The sequence below is a fragment of the Nothobranchius furzeri genome, chromosome 12 (assembly GCF_043380555.1).
Source record: "Nothobranchius furzeri strain GRZ-AD chromosome 12, NfurGRZ-RIMD1, whole genome shotgun sequence".
NCBI classification, from domain to species: Eukaryota; Metazoa; Chordata; class Actinopteri; order Cyprinodontiformes; family Nothobranchiidae; genus Nothobranchius; species Nothobranchius furzeri.
Genome location: NC_091752.1, coordinates 14229634 through 14254414, shown reverse-complemented (window position 1 = coordinate 14254414; position 24781 = coordinate 14229634). Strand labels below are relative to the sequence as shown.

General features: G+C 42.5%; 1 protein-coding gene across 1 annotated transcript in view; it reads right to left on the bottom strand.

The window, feature by feature from the left end:
* Positions 1–24781, bottom strand: part of kmo (kynurenine 3-monooxygenase) — a 130680-nt gene that overhangs the window by 69988 nt on the left and 35911 nt on the right. The window contains exons 4-5 of the mRNA XM_054736076.2: positions 4275–4364; positions 2848–2896 (exon numbers count right to left, since the gene is read on the bottom strand). Of these exons, the coding sequence (XP_054592051.2) occupies positions 2848–2896; positions 4275–4364 (139 nt within the window). The remainder of the gene's footprint in view (positions 1–2847; positions 2897–4274; positions 4365–24781) is intronic.

The window sequence follows — 24781 nt, the reverse complement described above, 5'->3', positions numbered from 1 at the left end:
TACCCAGAGGAAACCCACGCATGAATGGGGAGAATACGCAACTCCACTCAGAAAGGCCACAGCCGAGTTTTGAACCTGCAACCTTCGTGCTGCGAGGCAACAGTGCTAACAACTGCGCCACCATGCAGCCCAAATAAATACAAATGAAATTCTCGTGGCCTCAGATAAGATTCTTGTGTCTGTTCTAGGAACAGCGCTAGGCTGGTTTAAATCCCATCTGTCTGACAGATTTCATGTATGTTTATTGTACATGATAAATATTCTACATACTCTAGGGTTACTTGGGAGTACCACAGGATTAAAAAAAAAAAATATATATATATATATATATATATATATATATATATCTCTCAGAGTTATAAAAAATATGATCTTCACCTAAACCTTCAACTTGTATTTTAGACCCAATCCCAACCAAATGCTAAATATATATATATATATATATATATATATATATATATATGCTTCCAATTGGTGAAATTATTAGACCGCATTGGATAAACTTCTACTGTTATGCTGACGACACTCAGTTATATTTATCCACTAACCCCGATGAATCTCATCAGTTAGGCAGATTACAGGCTTGTCTTGAAAACATAAGCAATTGGATGACTAAACTTTCTACTTTCAAATCAAGACGTGGCTGAAGTTATCATCTTTAGCACAGAACTTCAAAAAAATTACCCGCTTAGCCTCCGAGAACAAAGTAATGAACCTTGGTGTTATCTTTGGCCAGGATATGTCATTAAAACCCCAGGTTAAACAGGTTTGTTGGATTTCTTCTTTCCACCTTCGGAATATTGCTAAGATTAGAATCATCCTTTCCAGGAGTGAAGCTGAAAATCTAGTTCATGCATTTATTACATCAAGACTGGATTACTGTATTGATTACTATCAGGAAGTCCAAATAAGTAGATTAACATCTTCAGCTTGTCCAGAATGCTGCAGCTAGAATTAAAAATACTGAGAATTTTTAAAAAGAAATCTCCTGTCTTAGCTTCCCTACATTGGCTGCCTGCTAAATTCAGAATAGATTTTAAGATCCTCCTTCTCACATATAAAGCTCTTAATAATCAAGAACCATCATTCATCAGTGACCTGATTATTCATATGTTCCCAACAGAGCACTTCACTCTGAGACTGCAGGTTTACTGGTGGTTCCTAGAATATCTAAAAATAGGACGGGAGATAGATCTTTTAGCTATCAGGCTCTTCTCTTCTGGAACCAGCTCCTAACTTAAGTCTGTGAGGCAGACACCTTGTCTCTTTTTATTTGAAAGGGCCTACGGTTAAAATCTGATATTTACCTAGACCTGGACAAGTGGGGGAGTAGAGGGAGGTGGAATGTACATCAAGGAATGTGTGTGTGTGTGTGTGTGTGTGGGGGGGGGGGGGGGTATGTGGAGGTGTGTGAGTATTGGTGTGTGGAGGTAGGTGAAGATGTGTGTGTCAGTCTGCTCTGTCTTCTCCATCCCCAATGAGTCGTGGTGGATCGCTGCTTATACTGAGCCAGGATCCTCTGGAGGTTTCTTCCTGTTAAAAGGGAGTTTTCCTCTCCACTGTTGCTGCACGCTTGCTTAGTATGAGGATTGCTGTAAATACTCTGACACTAGACAATGACTCGATGCAGTTTGCTAGGTTCTTTATTTAGGAAACTTTTCACTGATTGGCAAGTTCCAAAGGTCTCCTGCAGACGCCTGGCAAACTCCCAGAAGGACACCGATCCGGACAGACATAATGAGATGTAGTCCATGGCCCACACCAGGGCGCTACCACCCAGATTAGATACCATAAATGAGACTTTGTCATGCTCCGAGGAAGCCGGGTCCAAATAACGAGCGCAGGCTTCGTTATAAGTCCGGCAAGTTTCTGGGTCTCCACAGTATCTGTAGTGGAGAGTTGTTGGTGTAGTCCAGGATTCTGCTGGATCCATGACAGGTCAGATGAAAAGTTGGAAAAAAAAAACTCCCAAGTACTGTGTTGGCGTCGGGTCTAATTTTTGGCCAGTATATAAAGTAAAGTAAAGTAATTTTAGAGTAATTAGTTTAATTTATGTATTTATGTTCTTTTAATCTATTTTTATTGTTATGTTATTGTTCTAATTAACTCTTAGTCTGTCCTTTCTTCTGATTTCCATTTACCGTATTTTCCGGACTATAAGCTGCTACCTTTTTCCCACGCTTTGAACCATGCGGCTTTACTGAAGATTTTCCTTCACCTGCCAAGGGGCGCTTTAGCAGAAAGTGTAAGAGGTGGAAGTCAAAAGTGGAAATGGAAGAACTGAACTCGGAAGACCCGTGATGGCGCCAAACACAGTGAGTTAAATAAAAAGTCTTTATTAGGAGTGGAGTTACCAGAGGTGGGTGAGGCTGAGGCAGGGGGGTTCAGCAAATAGGGTTTGTCCTGGAAAAGTAAAAATAACACCAGACCCTCTTGGTGTTTTGGAACCTTTCTCCAGATTATTTATGTTGTTATACTGACTCAAAAATATCCTCTAGCTTCATATTTCCAGGCCAGGCATGTCCAAAGTGCGGCTCGGGGGACATTTGCGGCCGTCATAGGGACTATGGCCCCCAATTGCATTTGTAGAATGATTAGTTTGTTTTTTCAGCCGGTTGTCTTGTCGTTATTATACATTATATAAATAAACTGATTTGAATGCTTGTTTGTTCTCCAAGCTGTATTCCAAAAATTCGAATGTGTGAAACCAACTGTTTCAGAAAATCTCAGAGAGGTTGTTTGTTGTATAAGAATTCCAGTTCACTAATTTTGAGCTCCTCTTAGGTGTCAATGTTTTTATAAATGATCCACAGTAGATATCCTTAAAACAAAAATTGCTGTTCTTACCTGTTAACAACTCTTTGTTCAGATTGGCTCGGTCTACAGACAGGATGTACTGAAAGGAGAACATTCAGTAAAATTGGCTAATTTCTAAAACAGAAGTTATTGACAGTTGGAATAGATGATTTTGTTCCATTAATTTATTTATATTGAGTACCTTCATATAACCCAAAATGCTGCACACTAAAACATAAGAAAGGTAGAAGAATAAGAAATATTTTATATAGCACCTATCAGGATTAAAATTACAAGACACTTCATAAGAACAATTACACATTTTTTTATGATTTTAAAAAGGTCATAATGAGAGAAAATGAAAAATTAGGAATAAAAATGAATAAAAATGAAATAAGTAAATACAGAAGCCCAAAATGTACAGAACAGACAGAAAAGCAAATGGAATGCACATCTTTAATTCAATTCTGTGTTGGTCATCAACTTTCATTATTTGGTTCTTTTTTGAACACATTAATAGAGATTTGTTATTTACCTTTTTGCTAACAAGTTTCAGCTACATCTGTAGCCTTCATCAGATCGTTGCCAATGTTGGTGGCATCACTACAGAAGATGGATTAAGGAAGTGATTGAAATAAGGAGACATTAGCCCAGGACAAATAACAAGAATGAAGGACTGTACACACTGGACCATTCATGGGGCATGGTCATCAGGAGTGCGGGCACTATTCAGGAGGTAAACAGAGACAGAAGTGACACCACAAAGGCAATGCCCTGATGAAGGCTACAGATGTATATTACTCTGTGTTCAGAAAAGAACCAAATAATGGTGATGGAATGCACATAAATTTTCAAATTAATCAAACAGCCAAATTGGAGCACCCTGAAACTTCTAAACTCACTAAAAGGTGGTGGAGGACAAATTTGTCAGATTTTTAAAAAAGTCTCTGAAATGCAAATACACAATAGTAATTTCACCATTGTTGACCAGAATTTTTTCTGCAATTTGCAATGCAATATGTGCAGTTTGGAATTCTTGGATATTTTGGTTTAATCCAACCACAATGATCCCTTAACAAGATTATGATCCTCTGCATGGCAACACCAAAAATACAACTGTTTCAAGAACAAATTCCATTTATATTTAATTTATATTTATTTAATAATCATTTTAAAGCACTGTTATTATATCTGACGGTTTTTAACAGCAATCCTAGCTCAGACACCACATCACTTTCCACATGTATGTCATGAGCTCACTGAGCGTCAGATTACCAGATTCATATTGAAGTTGTCTTGGTGAAAGTAACTTAAAGTAATGCAAAAGTAGTGTAATGCCTTACATTTTATAATCAGTAATATTATAATGTAATGAATTACTTTAAAATGAGGGTAACAAGTAATAAATAATGCATTACAGTTTTGAAGTAACTTGCCCAACACTGTAGTTTACACACAGTCTAACTTCTATGACTGACCTGGCCTTTCGTCCCGTACGGGAGCTGGGATTGTCTCCCGCTCGGTGAATGGATCATTCTTGCATGCATGGGAATCCCCTTAGAGACAATCTGGGAAAAACAAATGGGTACAAATGTGTAACTTTTATAAGTGGTTATTTTTAATAAATTGACAATAAAATATATAAGCTATTCAATAAAACATACTATTCCATAAAAATTATGGATTATCAATAATATTGGACCTTTAATATTTGATTGATATAAATAGGTAATTGGGTAATGCCAGGGAATCAACATTTAATTTGACACAGAGGCAAAAATATAGTTTATAAAAATGAATGCATTTCTATATTTCTACTACTAATGATGATGATGCATGACTGGTAAAAGAGATACTTTCTGATGAGTTGTCTTGCATATTAAACAAATAATTGGTTCATTCTGAAAAGGATGGTTCTTTTTTTTTCTTGTATCATTTATTTTATCTGTATATTATTTTCTTTTAAAATGAACTTTGTCTGGCAATAAACATACATACAGACACACACACACATATATATATATATATATATGTATGTATATGCCGCTAAAATTATTCCACTGAAAAATCTGGCTTGATTTCCCATAGGATGGTAATTTATCAAAAGCTGAAAGCTTTGCAGGAACTGGGTGAGCTGGAAGTTTTAGCTGAAACTGGGGATCTGAAGTTAACTTTTAGCATGCAGGCCCAACCTACTTCTTCATATGCGTAAATATGACACTGTGGTGCCAATACAGTGAGATGAACTGATGTGCCACCTCATACCCATCTGGTCTCCAAACCAGAAAAGCACTGCTCAAGTTACCAAAGAAAGGAGCCATAATAAAGTCTCCTAGCTCCCTTAGCTGGAAAGCCAAGGTCTCGTGCAGAAGACGAGACTTACTCTCTGATTAAAGCTTATCTTTCTTGACATAAATTACTTTAAAACTCCATATAATCATATTCTGTTGGATGAACAATTTGTTTCAATCCAAAGTATTTGATTAATGTTTCCTATACTTTGCAATGTGGGTTAAAATGAATATTTTTTCTGTAATGATTCATTTCAGATCTTACACCAAATCAGTAATTGTTGATTCTAGTAATTTCATATATCAGTATTGTAGCGGGCCAGGGCTGTTCGGGGTTTGATCTTTTATTGCAGTTATGTGTTTGTTGTCATGTTGCTATGGTGACGGGTGACGCGCTCTCTCGGCGAATGTTTTTCCGGTGAGGGCGCGCCTTTTTTTGTTGTTGTTGCTGTGTCCGCGCTGAGGTGTGTAGATTAAACGGGTGCTCCCAAAGAAACCTCTGTCTCCTCCGTGACTGAGCTTGCCACATTGGTGTCAGAAGTGGGATACTCACCCTCGCCGTAATGGAGAGAGACATTCGGAGGCTGGAGCAAGCTATTGAGGAAAACATTACCCGTCTGGAAAGCTGGCGATTGAAGAGAGAAGACATGAGCGGCCGTGTAAGCTCCCTGGTGGGTCCCGATGGCGCGAGCGCACTGAGACGGCGGCCCGCCGCGACCGACACTAGGGCAATGCGTGATGGGCTGCCTCCGTCGGCCGACACACCGGGCCCCCGACAGCGAGCAGTGGTGCCTGCAACGCCAGCTAAAGTACCGAAGTATAACGGGCTAACCCCGCTAGAGCCCTACCTCTCACAAGTATGGCTAGCCGCGAGACATAATGGCTGGAGTGACGGCGAGGCTGCTACACACCTAGCGCTAGCATTGGAAGGAGATGCACTGCAGGTACTCCTCGACCTAGCCGTGTCAGAGCAGCATGAGCTCCAGGCCCTCACCACAGCACTCGAGAGACGATTTGGGCAGCGGCTCTCCACTGATCAGAGCAGGGAGAAGCTGACCAACCGGAGCCGTAGGCCGGGGGAGAGCCTGGGCAACTTTGCAGCGGACGTGTTGCTGTATGCTCGTCGTGGCTACCCAGAGTTCCCAGCAGCAGCCCGGGAGGAGCTTAGCCTGCATGCTTTCCTGCGAGGACTTTTCCCAGAGCGACTGCGCCAACACGTCCGCCTGGCCATGCCTCAGACTCTCAGTGAGGCGCTCCTTCAGGCTGAAAGGGCTGAGCTGGTGCTCGCCTCTCTACCCCACCAGCAGGTGCCCTCCCCAAGCTACCCTCAAATCAGAGCCGCAGACTGCGACGAGGAGGGGGCGGTCGCAGAGATATGTCAGCTGCGGCCCTCGGTGCCTCGGAGGCGTCCTCGTCGTCCCACTGACCGCTGTTACCGGTGCGATGAGCCTGGCCACGTGGCGCATGACTGCCCGGCACCTGCCCCATCGGTCAGAACTCCAGGGACTCCGGGAAACGGGGTGGGAGCGGTGTAGTGAGGGGACCACCGCCCCAGCTTCCTGCCCCCCTCCAAGGACGATGCACAGTGGTGGGCCGGGTTGGGCACCTCAAGGGACTCTACCTGAGCTGCTGCATTGAGGGCCAGCCATGCCAGGTCATGGTGGACACGGGGTCTACCATCTCCCTGATACGACCTGGCGTGCTCCCTGGAACATCCGGGTTGTTGGTGGAGGGTTGGACGCCTACCGACACCCAGCTGATGACTGTGACGGGGGAGAGAACTGATATGCAGGGGAAGAAACTTTTGCAGATCCGAGTGAGGGATTTGGAGCTGATTCACAACTTCTGGCTGGCTGACATTCAAGACCAGTGCATCATCGGCCTTGATCTGCTGACCCGCTGGGGGGCCTGCGTTGACACCGCAAAGCGGGCTCTCACTCTTGGAACAGAGACTCTCACCCTCCAGTGCGGGCAAAAGCAGGGAGCGGAGGGGACCAGAGACAGACGTCAGGCAGCTGCCGCTCAGCAGATTTCGGGTGCCAGTGGGTCCGGGTAATCTGTACTCACCGCAACCCCGGCCCCTCAGCCCAACAAATCTCCCTCGACCGAAACAGCCGAGGCTGTTGGTGACCTGTGGCAGCGCAGCAGCGTGGGTCTCAACGGTGATCAGCACCAGCGGTTGAGGTGCCTCCTGGATGAGAATGTGGACATCTTTGCCGCCAGTGATAAAGACTGCAGGCAGACAGGGCTGGTCCAGCACACTATTGACACCGGCTCTGCCCAACCTATCCGTCTACGCCCGCACCGGCTGCCCCTCTCAAAAAAGGCAGGTGGCGGAGGAAAAGATCCGTGAGATGGCTGCGGCTGGGGTGATCGAGCCGTCCAACAGCCCATGGGCGGCACCCGTGGTCCTGGTGGGGAAGAAGGATGGCAGCTCGAGGTTCTGTGTGGACTTTCGCCGTCTCAATGCAGTCACCAAGAAGGACTCATACCCGCTTCCGCGGATCGACGAAGCCCTGGATTATGTCTGCGGCTCCAGCTGGTTCAGCTCCCTCGACCTGCGCAGTGGTTACTGGCAGGTGGAGCTAGCCCCCGAAGCAAGGCCTAAGACTGCATTCACCATTGGCCAGGGGCTGTGGCAGTTCAGGGTCATGCCCTTTGGGCTCTGCAATGCACCAGCGACGTTTGAGAGGCTGATGGAGAGGGTGCTCGTGAACATCCCTCGTAGCCGCTGTGTTGTGTACCTGGATGACCTGTTGGTACACGGTGGCGACTTCGACAGTGCACTGTCCCACCTGAGCGAGGTCTTCGGTGCCATCCGTCGAGCCGGGCTGCAGCTCAACCCTGCGAAGTGCCGGCTGTTGACGAGAGAGACTACATTCTTAGGCCGTGTAATCAGCGCGCAGGGTATCGCCACCGATCCCGCTAAGGTGGCGGCGGTCCGGGATTGGCCGACCCCCTCGAACGTCAAAGAACTGCGGAGCTTCCTGGGCCTAGCCTCTTACTACCGTCGGTTCATTAAGGGGTTCGCAACAACAGCCAGCCCCCTCCACCGCTTAACCGACAAGGGCCAGCCATTTGGCTGGAGTGATGCCTGCGCTGCGGCTTTCGCACAGCTGAAAGAGGCCCTCACCAGAGCCCCAGTCCTGGCCTACCCCGACGCCCGGCAACCCTTCATTGTGGACACTGACGCTAGCAATGTAGGAGTTGGGGCGGTCCTTTCTCAGCAGGGCGATGCTGGAGAACGAGTGGTGGCATACTTCAGCCGAGCGCTGGGGCGAGCCGAGAGGAACTACTGCGTGACCCGGCGGGAGCTGCTGGCCGTGGTACTAGCAGTGCGGCACTTCCGGCCATATCTGCATGGCTGCCGGTTCCTCCTGCGCACTGACCATGCATCTCTGACTTGGTTCCTGAACTTCAAACACCCAGAGGGTCAGGTGGCCCGCTGGCTGGAGGTCCTTCAGGGTTACGACTTTGAGATCCAACATCGGGCAGGTCGACAGCATGGCAACGCTGATGCCCTCTCCAGAAGGCCCTGCATGGCCGTCGAGTGCCGCTACTGTCTGCGACAGGAGGAGCGGGTCCAGGAGGCGCTGGGTGTGGCTGCTGCTCAGGCCACAGCCAGCGGAGGGGGGTGGCTCCCATTGGCCCCACAGCAGCTGAAGAGGGAACAGGAGGCTTATGCGACGTTGGTGCAGGTGGGGGCCTGGCTGGAGGCGGCGCAACACCCCGACTGGGGGGGGGTGTCGGGACAGGAGCCCGAAGTGAAGGCCTATTACTCCGAGTACAACAACCTGGAGACCCACGACGGCCTCCTGTACCAGAGATGGCGGGCCCCCGGGCAGGGCAGAGATCTCCTGCAGCTGTTGGTGGCTCGGTCGTTGCGGTCGCAGGTGCTCGAGCTCGTCCACGGCTCGGTGGGGGCCGGCCACTATGGGAATGCCAAAACTCTCCGCCGTCTCAGAGGACGGTTCTACTGGCCTGGCTGTCGACGGGATGTGGAGCTTCATGTGCACTGTTGTGACACCTGCACGGCACAGAAAGGCCCAACTCAGCGCTCGACTGCCCCTCTTCAGCAGTACCTGGTGGGGGCCCCGATGAAGTGAGTGGGTGTGGACGTCCTAGGGCCTTTCCCTGTTACGGAGTCAGGGAACCGGTACGTGTTGGTGGCCATGGATTATTTCACAAAGTGGCCGGAGGCCTACGCTGTGCCGGACCAGAGTGCGTCGACGACGGCGGAGAAGCTGGTGGAGGAGATGTTCACCCGGTTTGGGGTCCCGGCCGAGCTCCACAGTGACCAGGGGCGTAACTTCGAATCGAAGGTCTTCAAGGAGATCTGTCAGCGGCTGGGGGTGGAAAAGACGAGAACCACACCACTCCACCCGCAAAGCGACGGCTTGGTCGAACACTTTAACCGTACGCTGGCCACCCAGCTCGCCATTCTCACCGGTTGCCACCAGCGAGATTGGGACCGACATCTGCCCCTGGTCCTTTGGTCGTATCGGACTGCGGTTCAGGAGTCCAGCCAGTGCACACCTGCCGCTTTGATGTTTGGGCGGGAGCTCCGTACACCCGTGGATCTGGTGTTTGGGTCCCCCCCCCCGAGCCGGAGATTGACGGCGGGCCAGAGATGTACTACTACAGGAGGCTAAGGGAGCGGCTGCGGGTGGTTCATGACTACACCCGCCAGGCCCAGGCCAGCGCCGGAGTGCGACAGAAAAGAGCCTACGACACTAAGTGCCGGGGGAGGGGGTTCGCGCCTGGCGACAGGGTTTGGGTGTACTGCCCGGTTCGCAAGAGAGGAGTGTCCCCAAACTCTGCAGTCACTGGCAAGGGCCGGCGGAGGTCGTGGAGCGGCTAACAGAAGTGGTGTACCGTGTTCGCATGCCGGGCCCGGGGCGCCTGGTGGTGTTGCACCAGGACAGACTCTCGCCGTATCGACCGCTCGCTCAGGCTGAGACCGGGGCAGGGGATGCTGGCAGCACCCCATGTTCTGACCCGAGTGACTTTTCCCCCGCCTGTCGAGACCGGCCGGTGCGCCAGAAGAAGGCACCTGGACGGTTGCAGGACTTTGTGTGGGGTAATGGGGTTGTCGGGGAAGACTGACCCCTTAGGTGGGGGCTGTGTAGCGGGCCAGGGCTGTTCGGGGTTTGTTCTGTTATTGCAGTTATGTGTTTGTTGTCATGTTGCTATGGTGACGGGTGACGCGCTCTCTCGGCGATTGTTTTTCCGGTGAGAGCGCGCCTTTTTTTGTTGTTGTTGCTGTGTCCGCGCTGAGGTGTGTAGATTAAACGGGTGCTCCCAAAGAAACCTCTGTCTCCTCCGTGACTGAGCTTGCCACAGTATAACAACAATGACAATGGCAGTGGAGCACAAAACATCCAATTATTCAGTTTTGACCCAACAATGATGGCTCATTTAGAACCAAGGGAGTCGGTTTTTAGAATTGCCAGGGACAATAAACTTACACTTGAGTGGGGCTTAAAGACTGCTGGGGACAATCATTAAATAGGCGAAGCATAGAGCAAGTCACACCAAAATCAACTTATTTAGCTAATAACCTTCATAAATGAGTGTCTAATAGTGTTGCAGACATGTGTAGTCATTATGTTTTTATTTTGGTGCTTTTATTTATTTATTTATTACTAAAAATTCTGCATCACGGCCAGGCCTTGTTTGATTTTTATTTTTTTATTTGAACATTTAAATAATGTTAAATATTGTGGCAAGGTGGAGAAACAAGGGCCCAGGCGGGTTTTGATCCTGAGACTACCGGGTGAGAGTACTGCACGCTAACAAGTTAGCCAAAAAGACATTCTCTTGGCCAAGTAGCCAGGGTTAATGATCAATCGGGACACAGGGCTTGTTTGAGTTGAGCAGCGCCTCACCTGGAAAATAGACAAGAGCAGACGGACGCAGCAGGGGAAGTGGCTGAAAGTCGGCGTTTAAGTCAGATGGCTACATGTGTAGCTCGCGGGTGACGATGGATGAAGATTGAGTTCATACTTGTTTAATTATTTATTTTAATTCTGGTGCCTGTTAGCAACCGAAACACATCCTCACGTGCTCGTGGATAATATAATGCATATGGAGACATGACTGTAATAATAAGTAAAGGTTATCAGCTGTAGGTTCAGTGTGCTCATAGGAAACGTGACAAAAGAGCACAAAACACATTCCTCTTTATGGCCTATATAGTTGTCATCATCAACGTTACATGATTTACAGAATACATGCAACCAACTAACATTTCATATTCTACCACCAGATGTTCGGATCAAAATGTGAACCAATCAGATCTTGGATCAGGTGAGAGCCAGGCGTTTCCCGTCATGCCCTAGGATTTGCAGTCGGTGGAGAACAACTGCAGCGCCTTGCTCCAAAATCTGCGGCCACCTTGATCTCACGAGGTAATATTTGCCTACGTATGAATGACGTCAGAGCAAGTCGACGTCAAGTCGGACACAAATCATGTGTCATCATCGGCATGCCCTGCGCGCCAATCACCGGTGATCGAATGCGCAGAACTGGCTCATCTCGAACAAGCCCACAGTGACAGGATGCAAACACTGCTACATCTTCCCCCCTCTTTCCACAAGCATGTCCTCGTGCTCCCGCACAGGGTGCCACAAACTTCAAATCCATGAACCTACTTGACAGTACTACATGGATCCTGCCAACCACACCAAATGTGGCAAGGTGGAGAAATGAGGGTCAGGGTGGGATTCGATCCCCAGACTCCCGGGTGAGAGTCATGCACGCTAACCGGTCAGAAACCTCGCAGGACCCTTATCTGGTGCGGTTACAGGGTAAGAAGCCTTTTTGTATCCCTGCTGGTAGTTTGAGTTATGTCCCAGTTAACTGCCCTCATGTGCCTTTGCACCAGTCTATTGATTTTATGGCTGAACCCCTTGGGCCCAATTACAGCAGCTTGCCGGAGGGATTGTTGGTTTCACCTTCCCGGGTTAAAGCAGAACAGGGTCGATCTTTCATTCCAGTCACTAATGTGGGTTCAACAGATGTATGGTTCACGCAGGGTCATTGTGACAGTGCAACTAGCTGACACTGTGATTGAGGGGGATTTGCCCATACAGGTGTTGGTTTATTCAGAAAGTTGTACAACATTTATGGTGGCTCCGGATACAACAGCGAGTAAAGCTGAACTGGACCTGCCTGAGTTTGAAAATTTCGAAACAGGAGAAAGTCTAAAAGCAAAGGAGCTGTTAAACAAGTATAGGGGAGTATTTGCTAAAACTGATTTAGATGTGGGATGCACAAATTTGATAACACATGAGATCTCGTTATTGGATGAGACACCAGTGAGGCAGCCATACCGATGGATATTGCTCTTCTAGTAAGAATTGGCATGCAACCACATACAACAGCTGTTGCGAAGTCAAATTATATGGGAAAGCAGCAGTCCATATTCTTCACCAATAGCATTGGTCAAGAAAAAGGATGGTACACTGCGTATGTGTGTTGACTATAGGCTGCTAAATTTTATTTATTTATTTATTTATTTAACCCTTATTTAACCAGGGAAATCCTTTGAGAACAAGTTTCTTCTGCAAAGGTGCCCTGGCCAAGAAGGCTGCCATAAAAGTTCCATGTAAAAATACAGTTAGTTAAAACAATGAAAGTAAAAACATAAAATTTTAACATTACAGTTCAACCAAAATTAGTAAATAACACATACACACGCACACGCACACACACACACACACACACACACACACACATGTATGTGTGCCCGTACACGTACACAAACATAAGCACCAGCACAACAACAATGTGAAAGGCATACCAAACATGATGCGTTAATATTACAGTGATTCAGTCCAGGGGCGGCGTTAGGCCCGGCTACTTGGGCTGAAGCCCCGGATGTTTCATGAAATGCCCCGGATCTAAATCGCGGAAGTAACATGCAGTACCAAAGTCCAACAGAGAGGGAGCAGCTGGCAGTAGTTTGTATACAGCCTGCCTGAGCCTCCACCACTGAAGAAGAAGCCCTTCAGCAGCCGGCTTCTTCTACAGTCTGCCTGAAACGCAAGAGTGAAGATGGACATAAGGACGTTTTTTAGACAAAAAGTACAACAACAGAACCCCAGCTTTGATGAGACTGGTGTTGACTCAGGTTTGTGAGTCTTATTTGAAAATCTTTGTTGTGCTGCTGGTTTGCCTAAAGTTAGCTTACTATCAGGTAAAGTTGTTGGAGAAAGAAAGGGAATATTTACTATCATCTCACACTAAACACTAACAGGAACAATATTCTGCCCTGAAAATGCTTAATATGTAACTTCAGATTAAAAATTATGTGGTACAAGACAAATATGATGTTGACTAGTGTGTGTCACGTGAGCGCGCGCGTGCATGTGCGCGCGCGTGTTAAGCCCCGGATCTTCTTCAGTCCTAAATCCGCCCCTGATTCAGTCAACATTAGGGAATGGAAGTTTTCGTCTTGACCTACATCATAAGCTTTTCCTAACTTCGGAAGCAGGGACAGGGGCCGAATGTGCCTGCTTCCTGTTCCTTTACTAGCCACTTAAATTGACCAAAAGAGACCTGGTTTTCTAGTTTTAAGTGATTCTGTAGCTGGTTCCAGGCTGATGGAGCATAGATCCTAAATGCTTGCTTACCTAATTCTGTATAAGGTCTAGGCACAGCCTGCTGGAGATTAGTATTGGACCGAAGTGAGCGAGTGCTAGTTTTGAAAGACAGAAGCCTACATAAATAAGGAGGCGACATCCTGATGATGGCTTTATATATAAATACACTGTAAACCCAAAAGTACAATGAGCTCAAACGTTTTATAACCATAGAAATCAAAAGTGGCAACCAAGTCAAAACAACTTAAAACTTTAAAGCAGATTCAACTTTTACTTAAGTTAGATTTATTATAATATAAAATTATGAGTAAATGAAACCTTTCTGTCAAAGTTATTGAGTTAAGAAACGTAGTGACGTCATAGCGTACGTTCGTGAACGGGAATTAGAAACGGGAAACTTTTCATGATGGCGCCAAGGCTAAGCGAAGCTAACCAAGAAAAAATGTAAGTAAAATGTATAGACCACGGTTTTCAAATGTTTTTTCCGTTGAGTTCATTTATGTTATTGCCATAGAACTATTTTGTCCGTGTTGAATAATCTCGGTCGAAACACTGTTACGTTGTACGTCACCGAGCCGCAACACATGTTTGAATCAGCTAACCGCTAGCTATTTTAATGCAAGCTTAGATTAAACTAAAATACAAGAGACAGTCGGTGGGAGTTATTATTACCGATGGTTTATCTATTTTCGCCACAAGTTTTGTGATATGGTATTGTTCAAGCTTTCGCGATGTATGGTTAATATATTTTTAACTTAATGACTGTTGCTGTGTTTATGTGCGCTAAGCTAGCTTTCTCGTAGTAACGCGTGTGTGTGTGTGTGTATGCGTGTCTGCGTTTCTCGTTACACAGGTCAAAGTCAGTTGGCTTGGAGCATTAGAGACAGTTCTACCCGAACTCAGAGGTACGTTTTTAAATTGTATTTAAATCATATTGTATTACTTGTGTACGGAAGACGTTCGGCTTCTGACCACGGTTGCGGCAGGTAAACCGACTGCAGTCACTCAGAGCAGACAGTTAATAAACGGCGCTGCTTGAAGTCATCTCTGGCCGGTGCCACCTGCGCTAAGATGGAAAATTAGATAATTTCTGTCTAATATAAATGACTTCTAACATAGCAGCGATTGTGTATATGTTTATTTCCTGCTTCATCCATGTGCGCCTGTCTCTGACAAACATTCACCATGTTTCAGTCTAATTGGACTCAGAAATACATTTAAAAAATTGGAATTGAAGCCAGCAGTTTGTTGGGAGATGTGCTGCTTGGATCGTTTGGCAGATTTTCATCCCAAAAATATATTTAAAAAAACATATTCAAAACACAGTGAACAATCCCTTCGGTGAAACGCTAACTTTGTATTTGATTAAGGTTTGCACTGTTTATCTTTGTTGTTTATAAGTATATTGTTCCTTGTTGCACCTCTTTGTGTAACTTCTATTAAAGATGGTTCTCTTTTTTAAAACAGAAAAAAGGCTAAAAATTATGTTTAACAGCAACTGTTAATGTTCAACAAAGTTCATTAACGGTAATTAAAAATCATGTTAAATTATCTAAATCTCAAATCTAAGTAATCGTGATTATCTTGTTTAGCCATAATCAAGCAGCCTTAGTAGCAGGCCAGGTAAACATTCATGTACGTTTAGCGCTGTTGATTTCAATGCATAAAAAATACAAATAAGATTGTTCTAACTATTTTAATGTGGTGTTTACATCAAATAGTATTCAGAATTAGGCTCATGTTTACAGAGAAATGTACCATTGTAGTACCATAGTAGTTAGTTAGTACTAACAATAGTATTTGGCCGATGGTTGCGATTTATTGTTCATAGTGTGTAACCAGTAGTAAATAAATCCCTGTTTCATATCCACTGTTTTTTCTATTATTAAACCATATTCTCTAAAACACTTTATAAGCACAAATTTAAAAATCTGTAAAAATGTATGGTTACATGCCAAAAGGGACATATTTGCTTGTAATTATTTTAATTCTTAAATTGCAAATTTACAGGGAATTTTCTCACGTATCTAAAAGGCTAAATTTGGTAAGGCTAGAGTAAACCATATGGAGGTTCTCATCTTTCTGTGATAACATTTAAAGATATTTTGACGAGGAGAAACAGCAGTAGTAGTTGTAGTTAGAACTGAATGCTTGGTTTTAGTATAATTTAATCAGTTTTATTGTTAAGACGTGGGATTCTAAAGAATCAGGACTTCATCAGGAACTGCCTGTTTCTCTATTAGTAACTTCTATGACATATTTACAGAATGAGCTAAATGTATTCAATGTATTTGACTAATATCACTTATGTAATTTATTACAGGAGCACACACCAGGGAGCATTCCAGGAGAAGGAGTAGATTCATTGAAGCCTTTTCGAGGTGATTCAGAGGCTTGTGAGGCCACAGGTTTCTAAAGTGAGTATAATTAATGTAATTTAATCTCCTATTTCTGCTTAAACCTAAAGAATTCGTTCATCAAGAACCCTCAGCCTCTCTATAGGTAACTTGTATTCATTTTGGAAATCAATGTGTAAGACTAATACTACTTATTAAATGTGTTACAGGAACAAACACCAGGGACCTTTCTACGAGGAGAGGTTGATTCATTAAGGACTTTCTGGATTGATTTTGAGGCTAGTAAGGCTAGTTGAAGGGTTTCTAAAGTGAAATGAAATGGAAATGCAAGTTGTGTGTCCACTCCTCAGATACTCGGAGAAAATTATTGGAACACTACCGGTTAAAACATTGCCATTTCTCCAAAGTAACACCACTGCCATGTGTTTTTGAAGCGTGCATTTGTACATTTGCATCATTTAATGCTTTAAAAATTCATCTGTCACGGTCTCACCAACACAAAGGTTCTGCAGGTATTGAGGTACAAGGAGGCGTGTCACTGTTTACCTGTTCAGTGTGCAAATTCAATCAGCCTTTTTCAGAGGAAACGTTGTTTAGTCATTTAAGAGGACACTTAAAAAACCATGAAACAGTTCCATGTCCATTTAAGAACTGTAGTTATACCACAAATGTTTATTCATCCTTTAATGCTCATAAGAGTAGGACACTTGGCAGTGCTTTAGATTTTAGTGATAATGTTGTGTCTACAGAGAAAGTGGCAGCTCCAGCAACTGCTGATTTTGATGAAGAGCATAGTTTAGGTCAACCTGAAGAGCTGTCTGAAGATGTGCCCTCTCATTCTGAAGATGGGATCTGTGAGACCAGTTTTTGGGAAGCCCAGTTGCACCAAAAATTGGCCTCTTTGTTTCTCAAAATGCAGTCAATTCTCCATGTCTCTGAGAGAGCTTGTCAAGATATCGTTGATCATCTGAGGGAGATATTTCTTTTATCTCAGCCTCTGTTGAAATCTGCTATTGAAGACATATTGCAGAAACATTCTGTTCCTCCTACTGATGTTGTTGTGAATGATTTGGTCAGTTCAGTTGTTGAGGCCAACTTGTTTGTCAGGGCAACAGGAAAGGGCCAAGATTTATCATCTGCAAAACGAAGAAAAACATACATTGAGAGGCATTATCCTGTTGTCATGCCAGTGCAATATGTGTTGGACACAGGACATACTACAGTATATGTGCCAATACTTGAGATGATTCAAGAAATTTTTAAACACACTGATATCATTGACCTGATTAAGGAAACAAAGAATTCTGAAAAAGGACATTTCAAGAGCCATAAAGATGGCTTGTATTACCAGGAAAATGATTTGTTGTCTTCTTCAGAGTTGACATTGCCACTGATTTTGTATCTTGATGACCTGGAAATTGCAAATCCTCTTGGCACTTCTAGAAAAATACACAAGCTATGCTCAGTGTATTGGGTGTTTGCAGACCTTCCTCAAAAATACCGATCAGCACTCCATGTAATCCAACTAGCTGCCCTTTGTAAAGTGACAGATTTTCAGAAGTATGGCTATCAAAACACTCTCGGTCCCTTATTTAAAGACCTGTGTATTCTCGAAAAAGATGGTCTGTATATTGAGCATCTTGGCTGTACTGTCCGTGGGACCATTTTCTGTGTTGTGGCTGATAATCTGGCTGCTCATTCATTAGCTGGCTTTGTCCAGTGTTTCAGAGCAGGCTATGTGTGCAGATTCTGCAAAGCAACACACAACCAAATTCAGTCTCTTGATATTTTCGAAGGTGAATTTAGTCCCAGGTCAAAACTCACTCATGACAGAGATGTACAGGATGTGGTGCAGGGGAAACTTTCCAGTCAGTGTGGTGTTAAAGGGGACTGCATTTTGAGAAACACTCTTCAGTATTTTCATCCAACCACTGGCTTCCCACCTGATGCTCTGCATGATCTGTTAGAGGGCATAGTGCCAGTCGAATTGGCCCTATGTATAGATCGGATGATAAGGCTCAAGTATTTCTCTCTGGATTCTTTGAACCAAAAAATCGAGTCATTTTCATACAAGGGTACAGATGCCACAGACAAACCAAAGCCCATTTCCAAAACCTTTGCCAACAAGAAAAACATAGGTGGCAATGGGCATGAAAATAACACATTACTGAGATTACTCCCATTGATTATTGGTGACACAGTTCCTGAGGGTGATGGTGCGTGGACAATATTAATGGATTTAAAGGAGATTGTGGAGCTTGTTTTGTGTCCGATATTTGACGAGGAGACCATTCAGTATTTGCAAAGCAAGATACTGGATCACAGACAGATGTTGCAGGAAGTTTTCCCTGATTTCTCTCTGCTTCCCAAACACCACTTCATCGAACACTACCCCCATCTCATACGGTGCTTCGGGCCTCTTGTCCATTTGTGGACTATGAGATTTGAGGGAAAACATCGCTTTTTCAAACGGGTGGTACATGATGCACAAAATTTCAAGAATGTTCTCAAAACACTCGCAACAAGGCATCAGTACATGATTGCTTACCACCTTAGCGCACAAGGCTTTTTTAAGCCACATCAACAGACATCAAGTGTTTCTTCTGTTCTTGTTTCACAACTACCAGATGTTGCAAAACAAGACATAAAACAAAAAACTGACTCAAACATCATTTATGCAACATCAAGGATGTCCATTGATGGCACCTTGTACGAAGTTGGGATGTTTGTTTCAGTAGGTCAGGAAGGAGGACTCCCTCTGTTTAGCAAAGTTGAAAACATCCTCATTGTTAACAACAATGTAACTTTTCTTTGCAATGATTACAAATCTTTTTACTTGGAACATTTGAGATCATTTGAATTGTTACCGGGAAATATTGCTGTTCATAGCATTTTGGAGCTTAATGATAACTTGCCACTCTGTGCTTACAATGTCAGTGGCAAACTGCTGTTATCACAGAAACGCTTTGTACTTCCTGTTAGAAAGTGATGTTACTGTGAATTATTAGTAAGGTCATGTAACCCTTTTGTTTCTTTTTATTCTACTATTCAGACATGGCAGCTCCCACAAAGTTCATGCTTAGAGTTTTTATTGCTCCAGAGGTAGCTGTGAAGTTTACCCTAACTGAGCGCCCCAATTCAGTAGAGGATCTAATCCAAACACTGCAAGAAAAATGCAGGCCACGGCTTGACTATGAGTTCACTCTACACTATGAAGATCCAGATTTCGATGGTCAGCTCTGTTGTCTGGTTGACATTGAAGATTTACCTGAAAAGGGGACACTCCAGGTGGTCAGATCTGAAGTTGGCAATGTCTCATTACAAAGCTCCGACACTGAAATCCTTCCTCATGCACCCATTAGCAACCAACTGAAAACCTGGCCAGACAACTTCAGTGTCCCCACCTTTTCCTATGAAGTGGAGCATCTTCTTCAAGAAGCCAATGCTGCTTATGAACAGTCAGGGAAAACAATCACTTTGACAAGATCCCAAAAAAGCAGCATCCTGGAAAGCATGGCCACAGCAATCATGCATTTTAAGCCTTATCCAACTGAAAAAAACATAGCCATGGCAGCAGAAGCTCTTGTGACGGCTCATCCGTGTCTCAAAGAGAAGAGTAGTGAAAGTGGATGGTATGGATGGAAGTGGAGCTTGCAGTACAAAATGGGGAATTTCCGTAGTAAGCTAGCCAAAGCTGGATGCCTGGAAGTTGCTGTAAATTCAGGCAGAAGAAGCCTCAACAACCCTGACAAAGAGCACCCACACCAGAATGTAAAAAAAGCCAAGCGTGCCGAGGTGAACTACCTGCCAAATTTCCCTAAAGGTCAAGATGCTACCAGCCTTGAAAATGTTAGGCTGCAAATCATGCAAGAAGTCGAGAGAAGTGAAAAAAACCTTGTGATGATTGACAAGCTCATGCAGATGACCTTTGCACTTCGTCGACTTGAGATTGTCAAGGGAGACCTAATGATCGGCGAGTTCCTACAGAAATGGCCTGCTCTTCGCATTGATTCACAGGTTAAATGTTTTCTTTTTTGTTGTTTGGGTAGAATTTTCAGAAGTCTTAATTTTTTTTTCTACTATTTTGTAGATTTGTGCAGAGTTTCATCGCATCACAAATGTCAACTTGCGAAACCAGTTTTATTCTGAACTGGACAACCTGACACCACAACTGCTGATCTTGTTGAGACAGAAAGCGGCACGAACTGGCAAGACTTCAGAGGCTCTGAGCGGCATGCTGAAGCTGTATGATAAGCAGGTAAAGTGCAGTTGTAAGGCATAACTACCATTGTTTGGCTATGTACAAGATACTTCCAAGTATGTACACTTGTGAAATTTATTTTTATAATTTTTTTTTTGCATCTTCTCTGTGCAGCAAGAACAGGATGCTGATATCAGACATACTCTTGTCCTGCACGGACTTCCAATATACCTATGAGAGGAGGAGCCACAATTCTTCAAAGTTTGGAATGTAGGTATTTATGGATGATGTGATTAATACAAAGTAACAGTTAAATATTGGATCACAGATGCTACTGTGTTTCAATAAATGTGACATAATAAGCTGAATAGGGTACTGTTTTAGGTTTCATTGTATGCAAATCTGAAACTGAAGCTTGTGTATTTAAAAAAGCAGCATGAGGGCTCCAGTGTTTACAAAATTAAGAGCAACACTGTGCTGGTCAATAATCCAGATGTGCTGACAATAAGCAAAGCCAAAGCATAATATTGCCAAAGCAATATTATGCAGCAGAGCAAATTGTCTCTAAAAACTGCATACTTAAGTGCATCATTTTGCCAATGAATAGTAAACTGCACTTTGCCGGACTTAAGTTGTAACAACTTTAAAAGATCTCTGAATCCAGATAGTTAGCCAGATAAGGCCGAAAATATTAACATTACTTCTATGTGTCATTACTAACCTTTCCTGAAAATGTCATCCAATTACGTGTAATACTTTTTGTGTAAATTGCCAACAAATGTACATATACTAATACTGTTCCTTCCGTCTTGGAAGTTTGAATAGTAATCCTTTTTTGCCTTGTAACAATTAAATCTCTGTCTTGAATGCAAAACTGCTTTTGTCCCTTGTAGTTTGAAGAATCTCCCGAGCCAGACATCAGCAACACCACTGTTGGTATTCTGACCATTGTAAACGAGAACAGTACAACCCCAATGCACTTCAGTCCGGTCAGTGCAGCAGTTGTAGTGGAGGACGAGCTTGTGGTAGGCGACATTGCCAAGTGGGCTGATGCATTTGTGTTGTTGTTTGGATTGTTTTATGTCTTGCATCTAGACTATCCAAAAAACCTTGTTTACACATTTACATTCGTCCAGAAACTACTGATGGGCCTTGAGGACGGAAAACAGTTGAAACCATGTCTTCTTCGCCTCAAAAATGATCTGTTACTGCCAGAGTAACTTGTGTAGATGCTGGCACTACACATAGACATGTTAATGTTGATAAATGTGAAACTGTTCTAAGGTTGTTGATACCTTGCATTAGAAGTTTTACTAAACTTTAGTAAAGTTTCATACAAAATTCTGTAAGTTTATGGAGATCTGCTGCTATCTGTTCCCGACAGCCTTACATTTGTGGAGACCTTCACAAATATGCCCCTAGATACGCCCCTGTTTAATATTCTATTTAACTTTGTCCTGTAACGAAAATATGTAAGAAAATGCTCTATCATTATTTTTTGTTGTTTTAAATGTTCCCTAAATTCTATTTGTCAATATTTCAAAAGGGAACAATTGGTAAAAACTAAAGTAAAAAGTTTTCTGTTATACGAATACTATTTATGTTAACGTTTTATAAGTGAAAACCATACAAAATAGATTATTGTATTTTGGTAAAATGTTTTTAAAGATGTCTTTAGGCACTTTTTAAACCTTTACTATATTTTTTTAGGTTTTCACTTGTAAAACGTTAACAAAAATAGTATATGTACATATATAGATATATATTTTTGTATTTACTTGTTTGTTTTTTCCCCCAAATTGAAGCAGTATCTTGTAACGCATTTAAAACATGTTCAAATGCAGCAACATGTAAGAAAATGCTCTTTGCACATTATTTTTTGTTGTTTTAAATGTTCCCTAAATTCTATTTGTCAATGTTTTAAAAGTGAACAATTGTTAAAAACTAATGTACAATGTTTTCTGTTATACAAATACTATTTATGTTAACGTTTTATAAGGGAAAAAAATAGTTTATTCTATTTTGGTAAAATGTTTTTAAAAAAGTCTTATAAAGTTTCATATCAGCATCAGGCTTTTTATATTTTATATATATATATATGTATATATATATATATATATATATATATATATATATATATATATATATATATATATATATATATATATATATATATATGCATATATATATATATATATATATATATATATATATATATATATATATATATATAAAATCTCAGCCTGATGCTGATATAAAACTAACACACTTTGAAACACCTTTTGTCTTACAAAGTTATATGACATTTTTTAAACACTTATTATATTTTTTAGGTTTTTGCTAATAAAACTTTAACATAAATAGTATATGTATATATATAGATATACATTTTTTTGTTGTTTTTTTTTACCCAAATTGAAGCACTATTTTGTTAAGCATTTAAAACCTGTTCAAATGCAGAAGCATGTAAGATTTTGTGCAGGTGGTTTGAAATAAACTTGCAATTGCAATGCTGTCTCATTTTTTTCTTTTAAGAAAGACCCTGTCAATGAAGGGTTGTTAGACTTAGCTTAGGGTTTAATAGGTCCATTTAAAGTTCATATAAGTTATAATATTTAAGTTAGTAAAACAGTGTAATAAAGTTAAATTACAATAAAAAATTGAAGTTTAGTGAAATTAAACTTTGTAAGTTACTTAGGTACTAAGTTATAGGTTGGATGTAGTTAAATTTTTTAAGTTATGTTGAACTTATTGTTTTTAAGTAAGTTAACTAAAAAATTATTATGTAATCAGTTTCCTCAAAAATTTTGAGTTCACTGAATTTATTGGGGTTTACAGTGTAGTCGTGACCTGGTTAGCCTACACTGAACTAATGAGGGCCACTGGACTAGATTAGACAGAGTGCAACAATGTGTATGACCTTTGTACCCTGTAATAAATCTCAGTGCTCCATGATAAACTGAATCTAATTGAAGCAGATATTTGTTAGGAGCATGCATATATAAAAAAATCACCATAGTCCATGAGGGACAGAAAAGTGGCCTCAACCAGCTTCTTCCTTGCTGCAAAAGAAAAACAAGCCATGTTCCTAAAATAGAACCCTAGTTTTAACCTAAGTTTCCTGACTAAACTTTGGATGTGAATCTTAAAGGTCAGATGTTCATCAAGTACAAACCCCAAGTACCTGTACTCAGCCACATGCTCTATTTGATTTCCCTGAAGAGTAATAAAGTTTGGGGGGATAGCTGTAGAGTTCCTATTATTTGAGAAGAGGACCAGTGTAGTTTTACTTGCATTCAACACAAGCTTCAAGTCAGATAGATGAGATTTCCATCTTTACTGTCCTCAGCATCTCAGATGCATGTAGCAGAGGGCAATATTTTCAGTTCTAGCTCCTCGCAAATTGATGCATTAGTTCATCATGTTAATTCCTCTTTACGTGTGGCATTAGATGATGTTGCCCCTTTAAAAACAAAGGTAATTAGGAACAGGAAGTTGGCTCCCTGGTTTAATTCTCATTTACGAGCCTTAAAACAAAACTCTAGGAAATTGGAGAGAACATGGCGCTTTACGCACCAGGAGTAGTCCTACTTATCCTCGAAAAATAGTCTTGTGCTTTATAAAAATAAGCTTTGACAAACTAGAACTGCTTATTTCTCAGCACTAATTGAGGAGAATAAGCATAATCCTAAATTTCTTTTCAGTACAGTTGCTAAACTTACGCAGAATCATAGCTCTGAACCATCTATTCCCTTAGCCCTCAGCAGCATCAGTGAGGCAGCATCAGAGGTGACTGTAGAACCTCATCTGTGCTTGAACTGTTTTGATCCAGTTGAGCTTTCAGAGTTATCAAAAATATTAGCTTCATCTAAACCTTCAACTTGCATTTTGGATCCAATCCCAACCAAATTATTTAAAGAAGCATTTCCTTTGGTTACTGCCCCCATTCTAGATATAATCAATCTATCCTTAGTAAATGGGTATGTACCACAAGATTTTAAGGTTGCTGTAATCAAACCTTCACTTAAGAAGCCTTCTCTGGATCCAGATGACCCAATGAATTATAGACCAAAATCTAACCTTCCATTTTTATCCAAAGTCCTGGAGAAAATAGTGGTCATCCAAGTATGTGAGCATTTAAACACTAATGCGCTGTTTGAGGAATTTCAGTCTAGTTTTAGAGAGGACTGAAACTGCATTAGTGAGTTACAAATGATATTCTCATGGCCTCAGATAAAAATCTTGTGTCTGTTCTAGTCTTATTAGATCTCAGTGCTGCCTTTGACACAGTTGATCAGTATGTTCTTTTAGAAAGACTTGAACATGTTGTAGGGATCAAAGGAACAGCTTTAGGCTGGTTTAAATCCTACCTGTCTGACAGATTTCATTTTGTAAATGTACATGACAAATCGTCTTCATACTCCAGGGTTACTTGTGGAGTACCACAAGGTTCAGTGCTTGGACCAATTATTTTTACTATATATATGCTCCCAACTGGTAAAATCATTAGACAGCATGGGATAAACTTCC